Below are 27,838 nucleotides of genomic sequence, written 5' to 3' on the forward strand. Positions count from 1 at the left end.
ATGCTCTCCCTTCTCAACAAAGGTAACACTCTTCTGTCCTGTATCACCACAGTTTACTGCTCAGAAACCTGCCATTGGCATTCCTGTATGTGCCTTGGTGGTCACAAGCACTCATTTCGCTTGCGTGGAATCTATCCAAAGGTAGAACTGCTGGATCACAGGGTAGGTTTAGTTTTAGCAGATACTGCCAAAGAGTTTTCCAAAGTGGGTGTGCCAATTTCCACTCTCACCAGCAAGGTACAGAAGTTCCACTTGCTCCACATCCTCAGGAATACTTGGTATTGTCAGTTGCTTTAGTTTCATTCTGTTATCACTGTGGTTTTACTCTGCATTTTCCTGATAATTAATATGTTTATGGGCCTTTTGTGTATCTTCTTTTTTAAGTGCCTACTCAAGTTTTTTGTCATGTTTCTAATTAACTTGTTAATTTTTTATGTATTCAGAATATGAGCATTTTGTTAATTATATATACTGCAAATATTGTCTCCTACTCTGTGGTTTACCTTTTAATTCTCTTAATGGTATATTTTTGATAAAAAGAAATACTTAATTTTAATGTAGTCCAAATTATCAATCTTTTATTTTATGGTTCATTACCTTTTGTTTTAAGGAATCTCTGCCTATCTCAAGGTCATGATGATATTCTGCTATGTTATCTTCCAGAAGCTCTATTGTTTTACCTTTCATATTCAGAGCTATAACCCATCTGGAATTGATTTCTAAAAACTGAGATGTGATTCACATTGCATAACAATTCAGTGGTTTCTAGCATATTCACAAAGTTATGCAATCATCACCACTGTCTAATTCCAGAACATTTTTACCACCACCCCCAAAAAGAAATCCTGTACCCATTAGCAGTCACTTCCCATCTCCTCACCCCCTAGCTCTTGGTAACCACTTATCTACTTTCTGTCTTACAGATTTGCCTGTTGTGGACATTTCATATAAATGGAATCATACAATATGTAGCCTTTTGTGTCTGGCTTCTTTCACTTAGCACAGTGTTTTCAAGGTTCAACCATATTACAGCATGTATTAATACTTCGTTCTTTTTATTGCTAAATAATGTTTCAGTGTATGGTTGTATATACCACATTTCATTTCTTCATTCATCAGCTGATGAACATTTAGGTTGTTTCTACTTCTTGACTATTGTGAATAATGCTGTTATGAACAAGTACATGTACAAGTTTTTGTATGAATATATGTTTTCAATTCTTTTGGGTATAAACCTAGGAGTGGAATTGCTGGGTCATATGGTAATTCTACGTTTAACATTTTGAGAAACTGTCAAACTGTTTTCCAAAACAGCTGTACCATTTTACATTCCCATCAGCAATGGATGAGGATTCCAATTTATCCAAATCCTCACTGGAACTGATTTTGTATATAGTGTGTAGTAAATATCAAGATTAATTTTTTTCAGCCTATAAGCAGCCATCTAAGATACTCCACTGGTATTACCCCTTCAGGAGCAAAGGAAATGAAGAAAACTAAAGACACAAGGGAAAGATAAGTCCAAAGGACTAACAGACCACAACTACTAGGGCCTCCATCAGACTGAGTCCAGTATAACTAGATGGTGCCCACTACCACCACTGACTGCTCTGACAGGGATCACAATAGAGGGTCCTGGACAGAGCTGGAGAAAAATATAGAACAAAATTCTAACACACACACACACACACACACACACAAAAGAGCAGACTTACTGGTCTGACAGAAACTGCAGAAACTCTTGAGAGTATGGCCCCAGATACCCTTTTAGCCCAGTAATGAAGTCACTCCAGAGGTTCACCTTTTAGCCAAAGATCAGACAGACTCATAAGACAAAACGAACCTAAAGGGGCACACCAGCCCAGGGGCAAGGACTAGAAGGCAGGAGGGGACAGGAAAGCTGGTAACAGGGAACCCAATGTTGAGAAGGGAGCGTACTGACATGTCATGAGGTTGTTAACCAATGCCATAAAACAAACAAACAAACAAAAAAGCTTGTGAGTGACCATCTAAGATATTCAAATGGTCTCACCCCATCTGAAGCAAAGGAGAATGAAGAAAACCAAAGACACAAGGGAAAGATTAGTCCAAAGGACTAATGGACCACAACTACCACAGCCTCCACCAGACCGAGTCCAGCACAACTAGATGGTGTCTGGCTACCACCACCGACTGCTCAGACAGAGATCATAATAGAGGCTCCTGGACAGACCTGGAGAAAAAATGCAGAACAAATGTCTAACAACAACCACAAAAAAGACCAGACTTACTGGTCTGATAGACTGAAGAAATCCCGGGAGTATGGCCCCTGGACACCCTTACAGCTAGCTCAGCAATGAAGTCACTCCTGAGGTTCACCCTTCAGCCAAAGATTAGGCAGGCCCATAAAACAAAAGGAGACTAAATGGGCACACCAACCCAGAGGCAAGGATGAGAAGGCAGGAGGGGACAGGAAAGCCGATAATGGGGAACCCAAGGTCGAGAAGGGGAGAGTGTTGACATGTAGTGGGTTTGGCAACTAATGTCACAAAATAATATGCATATTAATTGTTTAATAAAAAGCTAGTTTGTTCTGTAAACCTTCATCTAAAGTACAATTAAAAAAAGAAAGATTAATTTTTTTCCTATATGGATATCCAATTACCCAGCACTATTTACTGAAAAGACCGTCCTTTCTCTACTGAATTACAGTGCCACTGTTGGCACAAACCAAGTGTCTATATATGTGTGGGTAGAGTTCTGAACCCAATTCCATTCTGTTGGCCTATCTGTTCCTTGTGCCACACTGGCATAATTACTGTAGCATCAAAATAAGTCTCAATATGCTGAGGTTTAAGTCCACCAACTCTATTCTTTTTCTTTAACATTATTTTGGCTAATCTCGGTCTTTTGCATTTCCATCTAAATTTTATAATCAGCTTATCAATTTATACACACACAAACACACAGTCCTATTGGGATTTTGATTGGGATTACACTGTATCTATATATTAATTTTGGAAGAATTTACATCTTTTTAATACTGGGTACTTTAAATCTATGAACATGATCTATCCTGCCATTTAAAAAGCTGTTCTTTATCTTAATATTGTGTAGTTTTCATGTGTAGAAGATGTGCACATTTCTTGTTAGATTTACTCCTCGCTATTTAATATTTCTTGATTCTACTGAAAATGGTTTCATTTATAAATTTTCATTTTTAAATTGTTTGTGGCTTGTATATAGAAATATATAATTGATTTTTAATATAGACCTTATATCTAGCAACCTTGCTAACTTCACATTCTAGTAGTTTATCTGTACATTCTTTTGGATATTATCATGCACAATCATGTCTTCTGTGGAAAACGATAGTTTTGTTTCTTCCTTTCTAATACTTTTTCTTTCTTTTAAAAAATTTTTTTGCCTTGCTGCACTGGCCATGACTTCAAGGGCAATGTGGGATAAAAATGCTGACACAGATACTCTTGTCTTATTCCTAATCTCAACAGAAAAGCTTTCTATATTTTACCCTTAAGCATGTTGTTCACTGTCATTTTTTTTAATTAACCGATTAATTTATTTCATAAGCTTGTTCAGTGTTGGCCAGGCTTCCCATCTCCATTTATGACCCTGTTGATGGTTGTAAACTCCTACGGAGCGTGGCTGTGCCTGTCTCCTCATCCTTCTGACTGAGTGTAGGACAGGCTGTGGGCTCTCAGCGGGAAGGCTAGATAGGTCAGGTCTTAAGACAAAGAAGACCGAGTGGTTGGGGACAGAAGAGATTCAAAAAGCTCACCAGGATGAGAAAAGTACTGTGTAAAAGCAAGACAGCTCTACTCTCTGGGCAGAAGCGTGTGCGCACACACACACAGACACGCACTGAAGGAAGGAGAAAGTTTAGCTTTCTGAACATAAGTTTTGCTGTCAGAAAATCTAGAAGGAAGCTAGTTTATTTTAAGAAGCATGCAAGTTTTGTGTCAATTTCCAAAACAAAATTTTACTTTGGATTACACATGCATGGGTATGTGTGGGAGTGGGCCACTATCATTCTTTAAAAATTTGTTATCATAGAGAATTTCAAACATAAAGTAAACAGAATAATGAACCCTGATATACCTGCTACCCAGCTTCAACAACCAAAAACACTCCACCATTCTTGCTTCATCTACACCTCTAATCCGGTGGTTTTCAACTGGGGGCGATTCCCCCCACCCCAGGGACATTTGGCAATGTCTGGAGAATTTCTGGTTGTCACAACTGGGAGGGTGCTACTGGTAACTAGTGCGCAGAGGCCAGGGATGCTGCTAAACATCCTAGAGTACACAGGACAGCCCCCACAACAAAGGATTATCCAGCCCCAATAGAGCCAAAGTTAAGAAATCCTGCTGTAATCACTTCCCATCTCTCATTCAATATTCTGGGTGTAAAATTTGCACACATACAACTCTTAAACTGTAGAATTTTGACAAGTGGATATACGCATGTAATCCATACCCTCTCATAAGTTTTTTAAAATACACCCTTTATCAGATTCAACCATTTCCCTTTTATCTGTTTAATTTGCTAAGGTTTTTGTTTTTAAAATTTACTATAAATGAGTATCACATTTTATCAATTCATTTCTTTTTAGGAGTGCTTAAAAACATCCCGCCACCTTTAGGAAATTTACCTAGAAGAACTGTGCCTGAGAATAACCATCCTGCTTTCTCATTTTTCTGAGTGCCATGATAAACACACTACCTGATTCTCTTCCTTTCCATGGTGTTTGGGTTTAAAAAAAAAAAAAAATCTAAAATTTGCTTCACACACGTTTTCTTCAGATGGCTTTGAATTATGTGAGTTTAAAAGTCAACATGGTTAATAAAGATAATAGAAAGAAAAAGAAAATAACTTCATAGACTGAAATACATTGCACAAAATATTTTAGACTCCATAAGATAGGTCTCGAAGGGGCCTGAGAGCACCTGGTGCAGTGCTCTTTTGAACATGAAGCAACTGAGCCCTGAGCTGGAAGCAAATGTTCATGATCAGAAGGGTCATGAACATCAGAGCAGGGACTGGACACAGGTCTCCTGGCGGCTTGGGGCCCTTTCCCTACACCACACTGTGCTGTCTTCTCTGTAGTAAATTTGGGCAAATGGATTCCATTTGTGGTGTGTGTTGTCATATACTGCCATGACCATAAGACTAATTAACGACCCTGCAAATCCCACAGGATTCTCTGAAATTCATAAGCCAGCAAGAAGCATTATAAATACAGGTTCGTTTCAGTTCCGCATGCCTTTGCAATAGCTCAGGAAGACTCTGGGGCCCAGAGACAAATAACCCACTTAATATAGTAAGCAGGAAAGAATAAAGAGCAGGAAAATGTCTCCTTTCTCATCTTAGGCACAAGTATTGAAGCATAACCTAAATTTAGGACCTAGCCCCACTGGGGCAAAGCAGAGGCAGCTGAGATTAGGCTAAATATTAGCTTTGAGTTTCCTAGCTTTTGTTAAAGCTTAGATTACAGCCTTTCCATGACTTGAGGCAGAATCTGCTTCAGTCTGTGAGTATCTGTTAATTTCTTGACTCCTTTGGTTCTGCAGCCTGAGTGGAAGTGCTTCCAACTACATGACTGCTTTGGTTTCAAAGCCCAGACGCTCAGGGCAAGCATGGACCCAGCTAAATCTGAACTTCACTTGGGAATCCTTCAAGGGCCACACTGCCCTGCAGCTTTCACCCACTTCCTCCCCCACGCTGGGCCTGTAGACATACATGCTCTCCTGTCGTGTTTGCCTGGGGTCTGATAAAGGAAAACTCCAGTTTCAGCACATCTAAAAAATTCACATCTGAAAACAGAAGCATGCACTGGCCAAATTGGTATTTTTCTGAAAATACTGATTATTGGTGTCTGCGCTAGTTATTTTAACATTCTTTTAAACAAGAGAAAATCTGAGAAAAATATATAGGATATTGGATTTATGTGACAAAATGAAACTATCATGGTTGTTAAGACACCAAATCAGCTAGTAAGGCCTGGGCAAAGGTGCAAACTCATGGAAAACATATTTCCAATGAATCAACCTCATGCTCCAGTGGCTTCATCAAGTCTGGAGACAGAAACACAGTAACATAGTAATGGACAACTCTAAAGCTTCTCCCAGATACACAGAGTAATCACTCCACACCGTCTCTGATTACAGCCAACAGTGAAGTGAACAGAATGAATTCCCAGTAAAAATGCCTAATGAAACTGGAGATGACGTGCTGGGGCATTATTCTTCTGTTTCCAATGGAGAGAATTAGTTCCATGCTTATGACATGCAAGGGTCAAGAATTTCAAAACACTGAAATGCTACTGTCAGGCAGAGTCCATGTCTGAATCCACATAACCTCCCAGGAAGTTTTCTCAGACAATAATACTTTTGATTCTGGCTACAGATGGTCAGCCAGTTAGCCAGCAACAAGCACTGATTCGATGTTACTGTGCAGGCCTGTGTCGAAGAGACCTCAGGGAAGGTGAGAAGTGAAAGCAGAAACAAACTCCTGTCCCTGGTCTCAGGACACTTCAAATGCTTAAGAGCTGGCATTTACTGAGGGCTTAGCATGTGCCAGACACTGTGCCATGCCCTTTCTGTGCATTATCTTGTTTAATTCTCACAACTACCCTTGAGGTACTATGATTACCCCCATTTCATAGACGAGGAAACTGAAGTGTTGGGAGGTTAAGTAACTGGTCAAAGGGCAAACAGCTGCTCCATAGCAGAGACAGGATTCAGCCTCAGGCCTCCATGGCCTTGAAGCCCATCCTCTTACTGACCACACCATACTGCCTTTTCATAACCTAGAAAGGCTGCTCACTTACAAAAAGAGTAACTGCACTTAGAAGATATAAGAGATCCTCGGGATTCGCAGATGTTACACCCCCAGAATGGACTCTTTGTGAAAGACCCATGATATGCTGTGGTGCATGCTAACTTGCCGTTTTACTGAGGCAAGACTTGGACCACCACAAATGAGAGGCCAGTGTGAGGGCAAGTCACTGAGCTGAGAGAGCGTAGCCTCTACCAAGTCAAACTGATCTGGTGGAAGAGCAGGATTTACAGAAATGTCTACAATAATCTAACTGTCTCACTTAAAACTATAGTTTGACTTCTTTCAAACATAAAAAGTAACTGAAATAGGTTTACTAAGTGCTGACACAGGTCTAGAGAGAATTTACTTTAATGAATATATGAGAATCGTTTTCGATCAGCATATGAATAATCTGCCCCTAAATGTGTTTTTTTAAAGAGTTAAGGGCTGAGTATTATTGTTTGTTTCTTTTTAAAGTAGCTTAAACTGCTCTCTGAGCTCATAACCGCTCAAAATTTCAGACAGTCTGAATTGGTGGTGGCTGAAAAGAGGCGATTTTGCTCATCAGTGCTGAGGTGATACAAACTGTGAAGAGATGTCTTGAAGCACAGAACTGAAGGGCTAATCACAGATAGCATCTTGAGGGAGGTGAGCAGAGCTTCTAAGTACCAAGAAAATAAGCCTTTCTTTGCTCGCTATTCTTAAGTGGTCTCTCCCCCAGCCACTAACCAAACCAAAAAACCAAGCCCATTGCTGTCAAGCCGATTCAGACTCATAGGACAGCCACTAGGGGATCCAAAATAATCAGAGTCTTTGTGCTTGCTGCTTGTCTGCCTGGAACACTTTTCTCTCAGGTCTTCACACAAGTGGCTCCTTCTCAAGCTGCAGTTCTCAGACAAGCCTTCTTTGACCATCCAATCTAAAGTCATTACTCCCTTCCACTCTGAAGACATTCTTCCGCATAACCTAGTTTTCCATCCTTCAGGCTACTCAATTTCAGTTATCTTCCAGTTTCTTTGTGAATTTGTATATTATCTGTCTCTTCTTACTAGAATATGAGCAACAAGGAGAGACCTTTCTGTCTTGTTCACTGTGGTATATACCTTGCACTGAGAACAATGTCTGGTCGTTATTAAGTGCTCAGCAAAAATGTTTTAAATAAACAGATGAATGAGGTAAGCAGCAGCTAGGTCATTACATTATTCCCAAACAGGGAAAATTAGCCCTTTTATTTCTCCAGAGTAGATTTATATGAAAAGGATACGGGTTTTATGGCAGAACCATAAAGCAAAGGCCCCATGCCAGTTTTGTCTTACCTGTTCTGCTCCCACCATGCTAACTGGTTTGCACTTGAAGAGGTGGGTGATGAACTTGGGAATGAAGGAGCTGTGGATAAGAAAGAAGTGACAGATTAGACTTACTCTCTCTCTAGTAAAAAACTATATAAGCTTGCTTTTTTGTTTTTTTTTTAAGGCCCTAGTTATTTCCTTAAGATTGATACTGTTGTTGCCTACCAACATCCATTGCCTTCTTTCTCCTTCCAAACAAAGTCCTGGTTTTGCTCACACATACATGGCTTGGGATGCTGGGAAAAGTTGATCTCCTCCTAACCTACACAGGTGAGTTCTAATCAGCCTCAGCCAGGCAGAGCATGGCATGCCTAGGTGACTGCTGCTGGTCCTGAGATGGATGGGGACATCATCTAAACCGGCACAATCAGACTGGAGGGAAGGACTTCATTGCATGGCTAGTGTGAGGCTCTCTTCATCCTTAGGGCATTGTTGTGTTTGGAAATAACATCAAGAACTGCCATTTAACCACCATTCTGAGGATGACCCAGCTTCAAGGATAGCAGGGTAGAGTAGAAAAAAGAACCAAGGTTCTTAATGACATTGTTGAACCACCAATTCAACCATCCCCGGATCTGTCCTACCTCTGGACTTCCTATTACTTGAAATAAAAAATTTGCCTTTTATGTAAGTCAATTTGAGTCAGGACTTCTATTACTAGTAGCTGAAGACATCCTAAAAGATGTGAGAGCAGAATATGCATGAGGTAGTTATGGGGTCTTAAAATGCAAAAATAGGAAATAATTCCTAAGGGAGTAACTATCATATCAAGGAACAAAATATAGGACCTCCCAAAAATCTCCTTGAGACTGAAGGGCAACTTGGACGTGGTGGACTGGTGATGCCAGTTTGGGGAAAAGGGAGAGTGAAATTGCAATAGGTCAAGAGGGCTTTCTAGAAAGAATTGCAGAGGCTAAAGCAGACAAAGCTGGGTTGTACTGGTGCAGAATAAAAGGTGCAGGAACTAGAAATGTCTGCAATCAACGTAAGATCCAGAGGGAGCTGACTAGGAGGTGTCAGAAGGCCCCATGACCAAGGGAGAAAGCGATGGGAATAAATCAGGCTTGTAGGCTTAAAGGTTGCTAGCACCCCTTTCCTCGCTCTTCAGACTGTGACCTCCACTCTCTCGTCTCTCTCTACATCTTTTCCTGTACACTGTAATCCAGCAACTTACTGGACATCTCACTGAAATGACCCACTGGCACCTCAACCCCAGCATATCCAAGACACAACCCCACCCCAGAATCCAGGCTCTAGAAACCACTGGCCTAGAAACCATTGACTCAATCAGCCAAGTCAGAAACTGGGGAGTTACTCAAGACTGCTCCCTCATTTTCAACCCTGAGATCCAATCAATCCAATCAGTTACCAACTCTTCCCCTGAACTTCTCCCATATCCAGCCCCATCTCCCCACAGCTACTGCCCTTATCATTTCTCACTTGAACTCTTTCAATAGTTTCCTAACTGGTCTCCCTGCCTTTAGCATCGTTCTCTCTAATCTATCTGCTGCCAAAGGGATGGATTAGATAGAAATGCAAATATGACCAAGTCCCTCCCCTGATTGTAAGGACTGCAGACAAGGCCTTTCCTGATCGTGATTCTCTACCCCAGCCTCGTCATTCTATGCCCTGGCACCCTATGCTCCAATCCTGTTGAGCTCCTTGGAGATCCCATGATTCAGCAAGCTATGCAATGCCTCCGTGCCTTTGCTTACACTGCTCCCTCTGCCTGGCATGCCCTTTGCTGGGGCCTTGTGGGTCAGTACTTACACATCTCTCAGCACTTCTTTTCTATGAAGTCTTTCCTTGGGCATCCCCATGTGCCCTGGCCCCTCTTTCCTTTGTGTCCCCACCATATTCTACATACAGTCCATAGTAAGTCAAATGAAGATGGGGACCATGTCTATTAAGCCAAAGCACTTAATTCTGTGTCTGGGTCACTGCAGGAGCTTAAGTGAATGCCTGCCGAGTGAATAACAAATCATGTTTTTATATTGGCATCAGGGACCAGCACTTTAGCAGAAAGCTTACACATGTCTTCTCATTTTATCCTCCCAACCACTATAAGAAGTTGGTCTTATCATCTCTATTACTGAATGGAGGAAAATCAGCTTAGTGTATAAGGGTTCAACTTGCAGTTTTAACCATGGAAGTGATCTTAATATCTTAACAGGAAAGGTTTTTGTTCTTTCAGAGACGAACTGGTGGCAAAAGGAAACATCCATAGCTTTGAATTAGTGGAGTAGGAAAGGAAGTTAAGGGGGAAGGAGCTTGGCACTATAGAGATCAGATCTAGGCCCAGTGCTCAGAAAGGAGTGAGAACAAGGGACAGTTTGGAAGGGATTCTTCAGTGCTCTACACCAGAGCCAGGCCAAACAAGTAACTTGAAGTTCAATTCACAACCGAACACACAGTCATAACCTAAGTTACTTCCCGCTAGAGTAAGCTCTGGCTGTGCCCTTGAACTGTCTCTGTGTGCTAGGCTACGGGGGGGGGGGGACGGGACCAGGAACTTGTCTTTGAGGGAGAAGTCCCCACAGTACGATGATAACTTCCAAAGGCTTCTCCAGGCCACCAGGGTGGAGGCTATTACCCTGGGCTGGGGAAGGGTCTCTTCACAGCCCCACCTCTGAGGTTTCTGGACCCAGGTTGGAATTTTACAAGGATGAGAGGGTACCATGGATTAAAACAGAAAACTACTTGCCAGATCACAGGCTGAACTCTTCCAGATGTGAGAGGTGAGTATCTTATTCCCAGCTCACTCAATATGGGCTTAGTGATAAAATTAAAGGTCTCTGAGGACTCTGAGAGAATGCGAGGCTGATGCTGGGACTAGCGAAGCCAATGGACTCCTTTTTCACTTTAACACTGGCTAAGTCAGACCCCTGTGCAGCCACACTGGGGATTTCTAAGTATTAAATTTTTACAGAGACAGTGTTTCTACCTATGGTTATGGGGAAGGTCACAGTGTGATTTATCAGCAGTGCTTTTAATATACATTAATGAGCACCCAGAGAGCACAGGGAATGTTAACTCCTGGCTCATCTGCCACACTGCAAACACTAATGCCTCCCTGGAGAGTCTACTCTGCCCTTTCCTGACAAACTGGAACCTGAAGCTAACGCTCCAAGCCACCCTAAAATTGTTGCTCCTTAAGGATTTATCTGTGATGGAGAGGAAAGCCCTAATTGAATACAAATTGAGAGATTTGGGGAAGACAGAAACTTGGAGTCATGACTCACCATTTGGGACTTGGATGAGAACAACCTAAATACAGTAGCTTGGACTGGGCTGACGTTCCTGAAGCCCTTCCCTGAGAAGTTTGCCAAAATGCTAGTTTGATAATTGGTCAGAGGAGACTCTGACCCTCTACATTGCCGGGTCTCAGGGGAAACAGTGCTACAACCAGATGCTGATTGGCAAAGGACCAAACTATTTCACTACTTCAAAACTCAAGTCAGAAATGGCCACACATGAGGATACACGGGAAAATACGCAGCTCAGTGTTCACTCATATACCTTGGCAATGGAGCTCCCTGACTTGCTCTTCCCAACTTCTAGTACCTTCCCCAGACTCAGAGATGTCCACAAGTGGATAAATCCTGGCAGCCACAGTACTAAGTACTATGGGGAGGAAGGAAGACAGGGCTCAAAAGAAACAGAACTGATGGTTCCTGCTGGTATAATCTAGTTGGAGAGATAAAATGCGTACATGAAATCATTGAAAAATAATTTTAATTATCTAAGCCCACAGAGGGAAGTCATATCCGCATAATTTAAAACAACAGGATCCTCAACTCCTTTCTGTTTGCCTTGATGTGGTTAATGCTTGCGTTGCTCTTGCTGCTATCTATGACTTTAAGTAGCATATTTAGTTTTATTATTATACTTCTTGTGGGTACAAATTAAAATTAGTTTGCCTGCAGGCACCAGAATGAGCCCCAGCTGGATGGTGGGGACACCTGGATTGTGAGCATGCTGGGTGGTAAATGTGACATAAAAATAATCCACCGATGAGAACATGCCAAGACTTACTTTGCAAATTTAATGCAGAACTGAGTGAAGTACTTCCGTGTGGAAGCGAGGTTGTCACGGATGATGGGGACATTCTGCTTAATGTGAAGAATGACAGAAGTGACGTAGGGGCTCTGGTCACCAACGTGCTCCACATTCTGCCACTGCATCTGAAATAAAGACAGGACAGAGCAAGCCTTTAGATCTTCCTTAGGGGCAGCCTCACTTGTCGTCAGGCCAGGGGCAGGTGGAGTAGAAATTAAGGCCATAGCTTGCTATCACAGGAAGTGGCCCCTTTTGTTTTGGGGAGTTTGTCCTATCCATACTGCAGTGGTCGATCATGAATAAAAGCAAGTGTGCCCACCCTCCTGCTGACAGCCAAGTCTAACTCGCCTTTCCCTGCCCTATCCTCATGCTTGAAACAGCCTTCCTTTCCCATCTAAGCTGCCATCGTCTGAAGGAAGGCAGATGAACTGACAGTCCCATTCTTCTGTCAACTATCCCACCAGTAGGGGACTGCAGGAGAACAGAGGAGGGACATCAAATTCAGAGAAGGCTGGTTGCTTGGGAGATCAGAAAATTAGCTAAAAGCTGGGCTAACAGAAATGAAACCTGGATGAGAATTAACTTATACCTTTCTCTCAAGTAAACTGGGAGGAGTTTGGGAGTTTTTGAAAAGGAAACTATAAATGATATGGTGTGTGAGATTTGCTTCAAAATAATCTAGGGTTGGGGGAGAGGATGGGGGCATAGATGAAACCACCATTAGTGAAGCTGGGTGGTAGATACATAGGGCTCATTAAACTATTCTCTCTACTTGTGTATATACTTGAACTTTTTCATAATAAAATATAAAAAAAAGTGTGTGTGTGTGTAGACTCTTAAACTCCTAAAATCTTTAGGATTATGTTGGGATTTTAATAAAGGGAAAGGGAAGAGGATCTCCAGCAAACACAGGGGCAGGTCAGAGGGTAAGACAGTGACATGGGCAACAGGGCAGGAAGGAGGCACAGTGACTGTTTGGATGACAGGGGCCGGGGGAGAGGAACAGCACTGAGAGAACTGATGTGGTCCCTGACCAGGCCATGAATACAAATGAGAGACTTGCTTTCACCCAAGTACTAACAACCTGAGGACAATCAGGGGAAATGCTCTGGAAAACGGTTACAGTAAATGTCCCTGGCTAAACTTCTTGGAGTAAGTGGTACTTAGCAGCACTGGACACTAGAAAGCAGAGAGAGAAGCAATGCTGTAGCGGTTCTTCCCTCTCTGGTATCCATGGGAGAATGGGGGCAGCATGGGTGCTGCCAGCCTGCCCTAAAATGGCAGGGAACGGCCACTCTAACCCTGCAAAGAGCGGGAATGTGCTGGAGGAGTTCTGCTGAGTCAGCCTCACAGAGCGGAGCTGGACTGTCTGCTGCAAAGATCCTCAGCCAAACGCAAACCATATAATACGTACACAGAAGGAGGTCCGTAGTCCCAAGGCCTTAATGTCTCTGGCAAGAAAACACTATTTTTATAGAGCTCTTGCGAGAAGGAAAAATTCAATACTGAGAGGACTTGTGTGAAAGAATCATATTATATTTGGATGATTCTCCAGTTCCTGGGAAGCTCAGATGACTCTCTGCTTTGTCCTAATGTTTCCTCAAATCAGCAGAAATTTGTAGGCTAGAAGCTTTAGGTATGTGTAAGTGCAGAACCATAGATCATCTTCCTTTTACAAATGAGGAAAGGCCCAGAGACATGAGAGTCTTACACAAGGTCTCACAAGCAGCCTGCAGGAAAAGAAGTCTCTGATTTTTTATTGGGAAAAAAACAGAAACAAACATTGGAAAAACAGTAGAAAGGTCTAATATGAACTGACTTTATATTCTAATGCTTTGGTTATGTGTAATATTTTCCTCATTATCTTTAGCACTCAAGTGGCTTCTTTTTCTGTCTGATCTTAAAAGATTTGACCTACCCAAACAATGAGCATCCTAGGTGATTTTAAATGAGCTCATTAGAGTGAGGCCAAAATTGACAGATGCTGTTAATGTCTACATTTCATATTCTTTTCCCCAACTCTGCAGCAAGACTTGAAGCAGCTTGCAAATGCCCTGGGTAAACAGGGCAGACCGGGCAGGGAGGTCGAGGCCCCTACCCTGCAGTCGACATGAATGAAGCTCTCCCATAATAATGACTACTGCTTTCCAAGTTGGCAGTGTTTCATATTTCCAAATATCAAAACAGTTTATAAACAAGTATCTAAACATTACGGTTCTCTATTAACAGAAGATGACCACAAATGGAGGTGGTGACATGTTCTGTCACTGGTTGCAAAGCAATTGTGAAGCAAGAAGAATGACTGTGGGACTTGGGACTTCTTCAAGTTCCCGTTGGTTATGTATGTACAGAATCTAATAGGTCTTGATAACCACTGGCCATGTCAGGACATGTCCAAAATTGGAACATACGTGAAAATACCTAATTTGCTTTAATACTTCAGCCAGTTATGACTCCGATGGTCAAATTAAAAGAAATATTAACACAAGTGGATTCATGATTTTAAATTTTTGTCAGCTTAACAAAGTTAAGAGAGTGATTTAAAGTACTGGGGAACAATGAAAGTTGATAGTGCTTTTACTGTTTTTAAAAAATTCCTTCCATGTGCAAGATATGGTTAGCATTGATTCTGTCCTGTCACTGCCTCAGATGGTTTGATGCTGAACATCATCCATCCTGGCTGACTTAGGTTTGGGCTGTAACTTGAACTGCCCAAGGTACCTATGTTAGGACCTACCTTGTGTAGGCCACTACACCCGGCACTATATACATCACCTCATTTACCGTTCATAAATTATCTTATTTAGTTCTCACAACAATCTTGTAGATGAGGAAACTAAAAAAGCTTATACAATTACCATATGACTCAGCAATTCTACTCCTAGGTACATACCCAAAGGAACTGGAAGTAGGGACTAAAAAAGATACATGTACCCCAATGTTTATGGCAGAATTACTCGCAATAGCCAAAAGGTGGAAACAATTCAAGTGTCCATCAATACACAAATGGATAAACAAAATGTGGGATGTACATACAACAGGATATTATTTAATCATAAAGAGAAATGAAATTCTGATACGTGCTGCAACACAGATGAACCTTGAAAACAGTATGTTAAACAAGTCAGACACAAAAGGTCAAATACTGTATGATCCAACTCATATGAAATACCAAGAATAGGCAAATAGACACAAAAGTTTACGAGTGGTTTCCAGGGGCTTGGAGGAGGAGGGAGTTGGAGTTATTGCTGAAGGAGTACTGAGTTTCTGTTTAGGGTGATGTAAAACATTTGGAAATGGACAGTAGCGATGGTAGCACAATATGGTGAATCTGAGTAATTTCACTGAATTGTACGCTTAAAAATGGTTAAAATGGTAAACTTTTTGTTATATATACCAGTTGCCGTCGAGTCCATTCCGACTCATAGTGACCCTATAGGACAGAGCAGAACTGCCCTACAGGGTTTCCAAGGAGGAGCTGGTGGATTCAAACTACCAACCTTTTGGTTAGCAACTGAGCTCTTAACCACTGGGCCACCAGGGCTCCTGACTCATCTTAAAAAATCAAAAACCAAACCTGTTGCTGACGAGTCAATTCTGACTCATAGCGACCCTACAGGACAGAGTAGAACTGCCCCATAGGGTCTCCAGGAATGCCTGGTGTATTCGAACTGCCAACCTTTTGGTTAGCAGCCAAACACTTAACCACTGCACCACTAGGGCCCCTGGTTATATATAATTTACCACAATGAAAGAAAAAAAAAAAGCTCAAAGAGGTTAGGTAACTTGCCCAAAGTCACACAGCTGGTAACTGTCCATCTAAAGCCCAAACACTACATAAGGCTGCTTCCTAGACATATTTTTTCTAAAGAATAAAAGCACTTAAAAAAAAAAAGAAAGAAAGAATAAAAGCACTTAACTGGGCATTGGTTAAGGACAAGTCCTGTTTCTCAAGGAGAAGCTAATGAAATTTACAGCGATCAAGCAAAGTCCTCCTTCAAAAAAGGAAACAGTAGCTTGCACTGGAAGAACAAACATCACGAAAAGCCATCATTGGAAATATGACTCCAACTTTTCCAGGCAAACTTTGCACTTGACATTTAAAATTTATCCTTCCACCCTTAAAGTTTTTCCTTTTGTTTTGGGGGTAGGGTCGGGGTGAATACCAGATGATGTTCAACTGGTACTATACAAACAATAAGAAAAACAGTTTGCAAAAGAAGCAGTAACTAAAATGCAGGGTTGATAGAAACTGCAAGGAAGGAAATGACCAGGTGATAATGCTCAGAGCTCATAGCACCCCATATCTAACCACAGGGGGTGACTACAGGGGCCGGAGCATCACCAAGGCCTGTGGCTCCGCTGCCTGGGGAGGGTTTGCCTGGTCTGTGTAGACACTTTACAGGGAGGGCAGGGGAGATACCCACTCTTCCTGGAGTGAGCCCACTATAGCAGAGGATTCTGACCAATCCATTGATCAGACAGCAGTGCTCCACAACCAGCTTTCTATGGAACTTGTTTTTTTTCTGTTGCTACATAAGGCCTAGAAAGAAGTCTCCTGAGAAACTAATTTTTCTCAACTGAAAGCTTAAATTTTCATCTATTTATTTTGATCACTAGATTAGAGATATATAAGAGCACAGAGTCAGACATATGGACTCAAGGAACACTTCAGGCAGTCAAGGTCTGGTGTTATGGTTTAGGCTGCTGGGCCATCAGTCTCCAGCAATGGTCCTCACTCAGGCACACACACAAGCATGCACCCACGCACCCACGCACTACTCACTCATGCATGCACGCACATACTCACTCACTCTAATCTTCGCCTGGGCTGCTTTTACTTATACAACAAGCATTTACTATGTTTACAGGTACCTACTGATGTTCAGCACTGGACCAAGCATTGTGTGGGGAATAAAAAGGGAAAAGAAACATTTATTAAACACCTACTAAATGCCAGGCACCATGACTGACATTTTCACATGAGCTTACTGCTTACAATAATGCAGTGAAGGAGGTATTATTACTCCCGCTTCATAGGTGATCAGACAGGCTTGCAGACAAGTGACTAGCCTAGTGAAGCATAACTTATAAGCAGCAGGGCTAAGATCTAGACATTGGTTTGTCTAACTTCAAAGTCCATGTTCTTTCTAGTTTATCTTACCGCTTTCTAAAAGAAGCCGTTACCACCCTAAATGAACTTGAAATTTGCTGGGAGAACTGGGGCAAGCAAAATCTCAGTGTAGAAGGCGGCTGTACATCTGTAGATGATGTGGCAGTGGTGGTGGTGGTGCAGGGGAGGAAGAAGGAACGTTTCCTCTCACCTCTTTGGTCAGGGACACGCATTCCTTAACTCCAAAGGGAAACTCAAGAAGATCCAGAATAGAAAGTGGAGCAACAAAGGCCTTAAGAAAATACATGTATTTTTCTGTTCACTGCTTGGCTGATGGGAAGGTGAATTTGCACAACCTTTCTTAAAAGCAATTTGAAAATATTTCAAAAACCTTAGAATTTTATGTAGCCTTTGACCTCTGCAACTCCTCTTAAGGCAATGGAAGTGAATAATTATGAATGTCCAAAAAATATATATACATGAGGATGTCTGTTGCCAGGCTGTTCATCATTATGAAAAAGTGGAAATAACCTTAGTAACCATCAAAAGTGAACCTATTAAATACATTTTAAGTGAAGGAGGAGAATATACAACTGACATTTGGAGTCAGCCAGTCATGAGTTCTTAATACTGTCTATGCAGCCTTCTAAGTGTGTGACTTGGGCAAGTTACCTTACCTCTCTGAGCCTGTTTTCTCATCTGTAAAATTGGTATGATGATAATATCTGTAATCCATGCCGTTACTGAGAGGTGATGCATGGAATGCTCCTAACACAGTACTGAACACATACTAATTTCATAATAAATGTTAGCTATTGTTATGATTTTAACAATAAATACTCTGTACTATGGAATACTATGTAATCACTAAAAATACTGTGGTTCTAGATTTAATGACACAGAAAGCTATTATAACCTGCTAAGTGACAAAAACAGGTTACAAAATAGTATTAAAGTATGATTTTTATTTAAAAAAATAAAATACAAGCCAATTTTTATTTTAAAAACATATGCATAAAACGAAAGACTGAAAGAAATGTATCTGTTAATAGGAATTGCAGGTGACTTACATTTTCTTCTTTTTTGTCATCTGTATTTTCTGCAGTGTAGATGATTTATTTTTGTCATAATGAAAAAAATCCTTTTTATGAAAAAAGAAGGATGTGCTTTGATTATAGCTGGAAAGTGAACCTGAGAATTTCTTAGCCATGGAGTTCTATGGGCCTCCTGTATTACATCTGCATTTTAATGACTGGGGAAAACGAGAACAGATCTGAAGACTGTTCTAGCTATTTCAAAATGTCTTTGGGGGATAGTAATGCAGCCTTCTAAATTAGTGCATGTTCACAATCCTGAAACCTAACAGAAATTACATGTCAGACTATGAGGAAATTTAATTTGTTCAGTTTCTTTTTTCTGTTTTTTCTAAAACTACCACTAATGGGCAAAAAACTAAGTGCATTTGATTTTGGACAGAGACTTCGATTCTTTCAACCTAGGGATGTGAGTGCCCTAGGAAAAAAGACAAAGTGAGGAAGGGACCACAGGTCCCTTAAAGGAGATCACAGCTTTTTAAATATCCTACTTGTAAGGCCATAATCAGGCATACTAATTCCTAAGGATTTGCAGAATTTACATTTAAAAGACAGAACTCTTTGTATTTCCACCAAAACACTCTGAACAGCTACCTTTTCAAGAATCATGAGGCTTGGCTTTACTTCTGACTTCCCCACTACGAAGTTATTTGGCTTTGGGCATATTATGAAAACGAAACAAAAGAACAAACACACCAGAATGACAATTCATTAGTTTTCAGGGACAAGTGTGACTGAAAAGCCCGAATGGAATACCTGGCTTGGCTGCTCAACACATTTTCTCTCCTGTAGGAAAGTCATAGTGTCATATCAAGAAAAACTGAAGACCAGCATTGAACATGATGACTATGAATGATTGAAGAACTCATAAGCAAGCAAGCATGAAAACTTGTGTGAACCTAGCAGTTGTGGGCACACACTACCTTATTGCTCTTGTGTTTTAGGCAACTTACTTAACCTGACTTTGCCTCAGTTTCCACATTTTGCGAAAGGAGATACTAGGACCTATTCTGTTTGGTGTGGTACAATCCTGCATAGACACAGACCAGTCTGAATCCTGGCTCTGCCACATTCTAGCTAAGAGACCTTGGCCAAGTGACTTAACCTCTCTGAGTTTCAGTTTCCTTATCTGTAAAGGGGGGAAGTAATATAGCCACCTTATAAGTTTCTTGTGAAGATTAAATACGATAATGAATTTGGGTGTTAGATAATGCATTTGGGTATTGGATTGTTTGTTACCATCTCATGAAACTCACCTAAGAAAATGACGCAATATGGGAGGGGAAAGTAGTCTGAAAGGTAACTTTCACATAACTTATTAGCAACACTACTGTGCTGCACATCTCAAACCGACAGTCTCAAGAGCGACTACTAAACTCTCATTATACTTTGCTTCCCCTGCCTGGGCCAGGCCTATTTCAGACAGCTCCTGCATGTTTTCCACCAAACTTTGCTGCTCTATGTTTTCCTCTCCTTGTCCAACAGCAGGGCTCTTGTCCTTGCCCTGGGGAGCTAATAGTGGGATGTGGGCATTCCCTAATTCTGACCTTTCTTCAATTATCCTAGGATGCTACCTGTTTAAGTAAGAAGCCCTGCTATTAAGTACCACTGAGGAGGAGCACATCATCCTCAACACTTGTATGTGCCTAAAGATTTCAGGGGACTCCATGGCCCTGCCATCTCCTACAAAGATGCCCAATTCTCCTACTGAGTGTCTACCAGCTCCACCCAGCTGTATCTGCTCAGTGGCTATTTATTTTTCACTTTGTCATCATTCTTTGGTCAATGGGTATCTACAGCCCTTTAGTTCTTTCTTCTTCCTACTTCTTTACCTTCAAAGCCATTCAGGGGGCAGCACTGTTAAGCAAGTACTGTGTGCTATGCCTTGGTGACCCAAAAATGAGTAAGAAACAGTCCTCAAGTTGTTCAGTTTTATAGGGAAGACAGAGATATAAAAATAATTGTAATAGATGCTATAACAAAGTAAAGGGGTGGTCTAAGTACTGTGGTGTCTTGAAGGAGAAAGAGGTGGGACAAAAAATGAAGACATTACAAGGGACCCAGACTAGCCAAAACAATCTTGAAAAAGAAGAACCATGTTGGCACACTCATACTTCCCAATTTCAAAAGCTACTACAAAGCTACAGTAATCAAGACTGTGTGGTACTGGCATAAGGAAGGCCTACAGATCAAAGGAATAGAATTAAGAATCCAGAAATAAGCCCATATATTTATAGGAAATTTATTTTTAGCAAGGGCACTAAAACAATTCAATGATGAAAGAAAAGTCTTTTCAATAAATGGTACTGAGACAGTTGCATAGCCACATGCAAAAGAATGAAGGTGCACCCCTTCCTCACCCCATATATAAAAATTAACTCCAAAGCGATCAAAGACCTAAATGTAAGAGCTAAAACTATAGAATTCTGAGAAGAAAAAAAAGGAGTAAATCTTTGTGACCTTGGATTAGGCAATGGTTTCTTAGCTATAACACCAAAAGCACAAGCAACTAAGAAAAAAATTAGATAAACTGAACTTTACCAAAATTAAAATTTTTGTGGTTCAAAAGAACACTATCATGTTGTGCATTTATCACTACTATCCATTTCCAAAATTTTCCATCACCCTTAACAGAAGTTCAGTGCTCCCTAAGCAAACTTGATGAATGTAATTAATGTCACTGAATTGTACATGTAAAAAATGTTGAAATGGCAAATGTTTTGTTATATGTATATCTACCACAATAAAAAAATAATAGTAATAAAAAAAGAACATTACCAAGAAAGCGAAAATATAACCCACAGAATGGGAGAAAATGTTTGCAAACTATATATCTGATAAGGATCTAGTATCCAGAATACATAGAGAACTCTTACGACTCAACAACAAAAAGACAAACAACTCAATTTAAAAATGGACAAAGATTCAAATTGGCATTTCTTCAGAGAAGATATACATAAGGCCAATAAGGACATGAAAATATGCTCAACATCATTAGTCATTAGGGAAATACAAATCAAAATCCCAATGAGATACCAGTTCAAACCCACTAAGATGGCTATAATTAAAAAAACACAAATTAGAACCCTTGTATGCTGCTGGTGGGATTGTAAACGGTGCAGCCACTTTGGAAAAGTGTGGCAGTTCCTAAAAATGTTAAACATAGAGTTACCACATGACCCAACAGTTCCAAAAGAACTGAAAACATGTTTACATAAAAACTTGTACACAAATGTTCACAGCAGCATTACTCATAATAGCCAACAGGTGGAAACAACTCAAATGTCCATCAACTGATGAATGGATAAACAAAATGTGGTATTCCATATGATGGAATATTATTCAGCCATAAAAAGAAATTAAATACTGATACATGCTACAACACGGACAAACCTTGAAAACATGCTGATTGAAAGAAGCCAGTCACAAAAGACCACATATTACATGATTTCCTTTATATGAAATGTACAGAATAGGCAAATCCATAAGACAGAAAATAGACTAGTGGTAGTCAGGGGCTTAGGGGAAGAGGCGAATGGGGAGTAAGTGCTAATGGGTACAGGGTTTCTTTCTGGGGTGATGAAGATGTTCAGGAATTAGAGGTGATGGCTGCATAACCTTGTGAATATACAAAAACCACTGAATTGTACACTTTAAAAGCATGAATTTTATGGTATGTGAATTGTATCTCAATAAAAAAGGAGGGTGGCATTTCAACTGCCCATTGGACATACAAAAGCAGGAAAATAATTCTAGGCATAAAAAAAAATACAAAGTGGAAAGACTGGAAGCACAAAAAAAAAAAAAAACAATTCGCCGTCAGGGAACTAGAAGTGGTTCAGTTGGAGAAGATAATGCACGGCACCAAAGCCGAGGAGCTGCCCGTGGACTGGGCCTCAGCAGGGACCAGGGCTGGGCATCACCTGGCTGACCCTGCTTGTGTCAAGCTCTTCTTCACTATGGGCCTTGGGCAGGCTCCTCTTTAAACTTGTCTCGTCAGGATGACATCACCGCAGGTTGTTCAAAAGATGAAATTAGATCACATGAGTAAAGTGCTCAGCACAACGCTGGCACATGCCACAATCCCATTAATAATAATCATAATAATGATGATAAGGTTGGGATGGAAAGAGACAGAGGTTGGAAACATAGCAAAAAGTCAGACAAGTGGTAGTGATTGTGACAGAGAGGAAAGAGCTTTTCCGGGTATGTAATGGGTAGTGAACATTCTTTGGGAGGTATAGTAGAACTGATGAGGAAGAAAGTGTTTCCTCAGACCTGCAGCGCCCTTAATCCCAACCACCCTCCCCCCACACCTCTGACCCTGGACCCTGCTTGGGCCAGGACTGACCTCCCCCACCCACCGGTATATGCACAGAAGCAGCAGAAACTGAGGTGATAAGGTAATGAAGAAACAAATCATGAAAGTCCTATACATCCAGCCAAGGAGGAGGTCATGGGGTGCCTCCCATGAGAATGGGGTCTCCTCCCATGAGAATGGGGTCTCCTCCCAGGAGAATGACATAACCAAATTGCTTGACTCAATCCATCTTTTCAAGGAAGCCCTGTTCCAGCTGACCATATATAAAAGATATTTATTCACAGCATTGGCTATTCTAAATTTTCTCTCCACTAGAATATGAACTCTTAGCAGGCAGCCCTATTTCCAACCTTGACTCTATAAATCAAGTACAGATTAGACTTTGGAATTCTAAAGATATTTAGTGAGGCTGGCAATTTTGACAAAACTCTGAACTTCTCTAACTTCACATCTTTGCTCACACTGTTTCTCTGTTCAGAATGCCTTCCTAATCTCAAATTTGCTCAAAACTTCTCCATCTTTCATGGTCTATTTCAAATGCCACTTCCTTCTGAAGGCTTTCCTCATTGCCACCCACGGAGGGTGTATTTTGTACTCTTCTTAGGGGACTTATTTCCTTATATTACACTTATTTGGGCACTCCTCTCCCTCATACATGTTTCGCTCCACACCTACAGGAATCTAAGCACCTTGGGATAAGTTCTATGTCTTTCTCAAGTCTTGTAGCTCCTAGCACTGTGCTGCATAGATTCCAAATTGAACTGTTCCAACTGTGGCAAAAATGATAGAATCAGAGACAGACATAATCATTATCAAAAAACAAACATTTTAAAAAATCCTAGAAGAAATGACACAAAACAGGATGCAGACACAAAAAACAGAGAGCGTATGTTGAATCAATCTGTGACGACTTGGCTTGTTTATATCTGGTCGTTTTCATAACATGGATTTCATTTTGCTAGAACTCCAGAAGACTCAGATGAAAAGTAATGGTCTACCAGTTGCTGCATTCCCAAGTCTGTGGTTTTCCGATGGTATAAACAAAAGATTCTGAAGGCATGGTCTCTGTTAATATTTGCTAGTGTGGGTCTGGGGGAGAAGTTTGAGGGAAATCCACCTAATGGACTGACAGTTCATATAAGCAACACCTGGAGCATTAAACCCTCTCTAAGTGTTATTTTACCGGGGAGGGGGGAATCCATTCTTCCTTGGGTAAATGTACAAATTCTTTCACCAGCTGCATTCCAATCTCAAGTGTGTGGCAGTTCAGGAGAGATAGCAGCTGGAACAGATCACATTCAGGACGTAGTGAATGTTCACCAGCAGCTTGGGAATAATAAGAACCTACAAAATGAGTCGTCAGGGCTATGTTCCTGCCTTTAAGAGAATGGACTGGCCTCAGTTTGCCTGCTCAGAGTGTTCCGCTTATAAACATTGAGAATACTGGAAACACATATCGAGATCTGACTGGCAGAAGGATCGGCCTTTGAACAGGAACTTTGTGGCATCAGCTACTTCAGGACTCCTCACATCACTCCATAAAACTCCAAGGCGTAAGTTTTTGGTTTTAGTCATATTTTTGTTAAATATTTATAATTGACTGCAAAACAAATTCAGATCAATTGTCTTCTTACACAACCTGTAACACGGCCACTGCTCCTGACAAGAGGGAAAGAGAACTAAAGTTTATTGAGTGATTATGTGAATGGCACCAGGCCAGTCACTCTCTTCATGTTCCATCCTCATGACAACTCTGGGAGGCAGATATCTGCATTTACATACAGATGAGGAAACTTGGGCCCAGAGAGGTTAAGTCATTTGCTCAGCATCCCTAAAGGAAAAACTAGAAGAGTTAGGTCTGTCTACCTCCGAAGCTAATGCTCTTTCCATGGCACTCTGCTACTGGCCAGTATGCTATGGAGAAGTTCTCTCTCCAGAATTGGCAAGAATGCTACAAGAGCCTATGATTCTAAAAGTAGGGTTGGCAAACTTTTTCTATACAGGGCCAGACAGTAAATATTTTAAGGCTTTGTGGGCCATATGGTCTCTGTCATAAATTCTCAACTCTGCTGTTATAGCACAAAAGCAGGCATAGAAATGCATAAATGAACGAGCACAGATGTGTTCCAATAAAACTTTACTTACAAATCAGGAAGCAGGCCAGATTTGGCCTACAGGCTATAGTTTGCTGACTCCTGCTCTAGAAGGTTCTAGAGCATGTTATTTAGCTTAGGAGTCAGTAAAGGATTCCTTACTTCCAACTTAATTAATCAAGAGCATGAGAGTCTTCTTTATCAAAGATAATATGAGGGTCAAAAAAAACCCCATATCCAACTCATAGCGACCCTATAGGACAGAGTAGAACTGTCCCATAGGGTTTCCAAGGAGCAGCTAGTGGATTCGAACTGCCAACCTTTTAGTTAGCAGCTGTAGCTCTTAACCACTGTGCATGGTTCATGCACTTAAAGAATTTACTTTTCTTTTGGGAAGAGAAGACATGGGCACATAAAAGCCAAATAGCAACAGGCAGTAGCACATGGTAAACGCCAAAAAACGGGACTACAGACAGGGCCACCATGACATTAGAAAACCAGAATCCACAATCCTGATCAAATAATCCTGCACTGGCCCCAGATCTCAGAAAGAAGTGGAAAAGATTGAGGAATGAGTCAGAAAATTACTGCTTTAAGTAACAAACACACTCATTCTGGTGAGACCACATTAAGGTTTTCAGCATGTATCAAGATGTTAATCAAAGACAACATCTCTCCTCTGGACTTCCAAATACATTCGGTCCTTGTCTCATTCTAAAAGGCCAAGCAATTGGCCTAAAGTACAGATAAACTGAGTGCTCCAGGAAACTCTTGGAGGTCTTTCCATTCTCCTCCCACCTGATACCTGAAGCACCAAAAAGCCTTTAAGCTACCAGGAGGGGAAACAGAAACCATCTGGAGTCACTCTTGGAAGTCTAATCAGAAACCAATTCCTAAAATCTTACCTTGCTCATGGCAGTCAGGGCCGGGTCACAGGCAGCATCGAGATCCTGAACCAACAACTGAATACTGCTAGAGATGACACTGGAAATCAAACGAATTATCATGGTCATCCTTTAAAAATGACTTTCTGAATGTCTGACACAGCCCCATCCTAATGTTTTAGGCACCTGTGTAAAAACTGGATGCATCATTTCATCAGAAAAGCTCAAGTTTTATTTCAAAAGGGAATTAATGACAATGGAGAGGTATTCTGGCTCTTTCTTCATTCCTGCTGCATGTCCTGGTCTTACCTGGGTATGTCCTCAGCCAGATACAAAATTCTGATACTCATCCTGATACAAAATTCCATGGCTAGTCTCCCTAAGGAAACCTGGTCGCACAATGGTTAAGTGCCTGGCTGCTAACTGGAAGGTTGGCGGTTTGAACATACCCAGCGGCTCCATGGGAGAAAGACCTGGATATTTACTTCCATAAGATCACAGCCAATAAAACCCTATTGGCAGTTCTACTCTGTCACATGAAGTCACTACGCATTGAAAATCAACTTGACAACACCCAACAACAAAATCTCCCTAATCACAACCCCAGAGTCTGTCTTTTCTTCTCTCTCCAAAAATGTTTTCCCAAAATGTTTAAATCAGAAAGGGAAAACAAACAAACAAAAAAGTTAAGAGGGAGAGAAATGACCTAAAAAGAGAATTTTTATTTTTCCTCTATCAGCGGTTGATGTGAAAGCGGGAGCTTGGTCCATCCCTAGTGCATTTAATGCCAGTGGAACAGGAACTGACCACAACAAAGACACCACCAGGGAAAGAAATATTCCAAGAAGCCTTTACTGCATGAAACGTCACATTAATTTCTTGGATTTAAGAGCACTGTCCGCCCAATCCCTGAAAACACACATACCCCTCTGATGGCTAAAATCATATTCTAAAACATTGGAGATAGGGCAGGCCCTCCATGGATTTAGGAGGGTGCAGATGGGAGTCCTCGTACCTGACTTCATACAGGGATAGCCAATGAGGATTTATTCCCTTTTGTCACTCTGGATAGTGCAACGATAAAGGCCCTGTGAGCTAAAAGGATGCCTGCATCTGGGGAGCCAAAATGGGAAGGCGCTGCACCAACTTCTTAAAGGCTAGTGGAGAACAAGCCTGATCCAACAGAAGGCACTGGAAACCTGTTAGGTTCTACACTGATCTAAAGCCAACAGCCTGGGACATGCTGCTTCATAAAGGACTAAAGGCAGGTCTTGAGCAAATACATGCAAGGTACGTACGTGCTGAACGTGTCCATTTCTCCAGTCAGATTGATGCGTTCAATCAGGCTTACATCAACTTTTTCTTTGAGTTTTTCTTCCAGCTATTAGAAAAGAAGAGAAACAAAAACCTGCTTAACGACTCTCCCAAGGAATACTATAATGACGATAGTTAACATTTACTGAGTTTGATGATTCGGGCACAGTTCCAGGCACTTTTCATGTATTGACTCGTTTAATCCTCACAACAACCTTTTGAGGGACATACTGTAATTATTCTCATTCTACAGATGAGAAAATGGAGGATAAGAGAGGTCAAGTAATCTGCTTAAGATAGTAAGTGGTAGGGCCAGAACTAACACCTCCTCCAGAGCCTGTGTCCTTTAACACTGTGTTGTATTTGTTTCTTATGACACAATGACAACTCCTTTCATTAATTAAAAAAAAAAAAATCTAGATTTTAAGATGTCCCTTGCCCCATGAACTGTAGGCTTGCCCAACAACACTGGAAGCCTTTGGTGGTGGGTGGTGGTAAAATCAGTTAAAATATTCACTGAGTGCAATGTGGGGCAAGCACCATGTTATGTGACGGGGATATGGTGTTCCTGCCCTCATTAGCCTACAGTCTAGGACAGAAAACACTCAACAAGCTCCTAGCCGCCTCAAAGAAAAATACAACTGACCAAAAACCAAACCCGTTGCTGCCGAGTCAATTCCAACTCATGGCAACCTCATGTGTTACAGAGTAGAACAACTGACCAGGAACTGTAAATATCTCAAAGGATCCCTGGGAATGGATAAATCTAGCACTCCCAAGCCTATTACCCAA

At 41.2% G+C, this 27,838-nt stretch overlaps 1 protein-coding gene across 2 annotated transcripts in view; it reads right to left on the reverse strand.

The window, feature by feature from the left end:
- Nucleotides 1-4,095: 4,095 nt before the first annotated feature.
- The window catches only part of VPS53 (VPS53 subunit of GARP complex), a 110,584-nt gene continuing 86,841 nt past the window's right edge, over nt 4,096-27,838 (reverse strand). For both annotated transcript variants that reach the window (XM_023731173.1, XM_023731174.1), the window contains exons 13-16: nt 27,031-27,113; nt 25,754-25,832; nt 12,204-12,352; nt 4,096-8,205 (exon numbers count right to left, since the gene is read on the reverse strand). In XM_023731173.1, coding sequence (XP_023586941.1) covers nt 8,067-8,205; nt 12,204-12,352; nt 25,754-25,832; nt 27,031-27,113 — 450 coding nt within the window. In that variant the 3' untranslated portion in view covers nt 4,096-8,066. The remainder of the gene's footprint in view (nt 8,206-12,203; nt 12,353-25,753; nt 25,833-27,030; nt 27,114-27,838) is intronic.

This window comes from Trichechus manatus, unplaced genomic scaffold (assembly GCF_000243295.1).
Source record: "Trichechus manatus latirostris isolate Lorelei unplaced genomic scaffold, TriManLat1.0 scaffold00040, whole genome shotgun sequence".
Taxonomy (NCBI): Eukaryota; Metazoa; Chordata; class Mammalia; order Sirenia; family Trichechidae; genus Trichechus; species Trichechus manatus.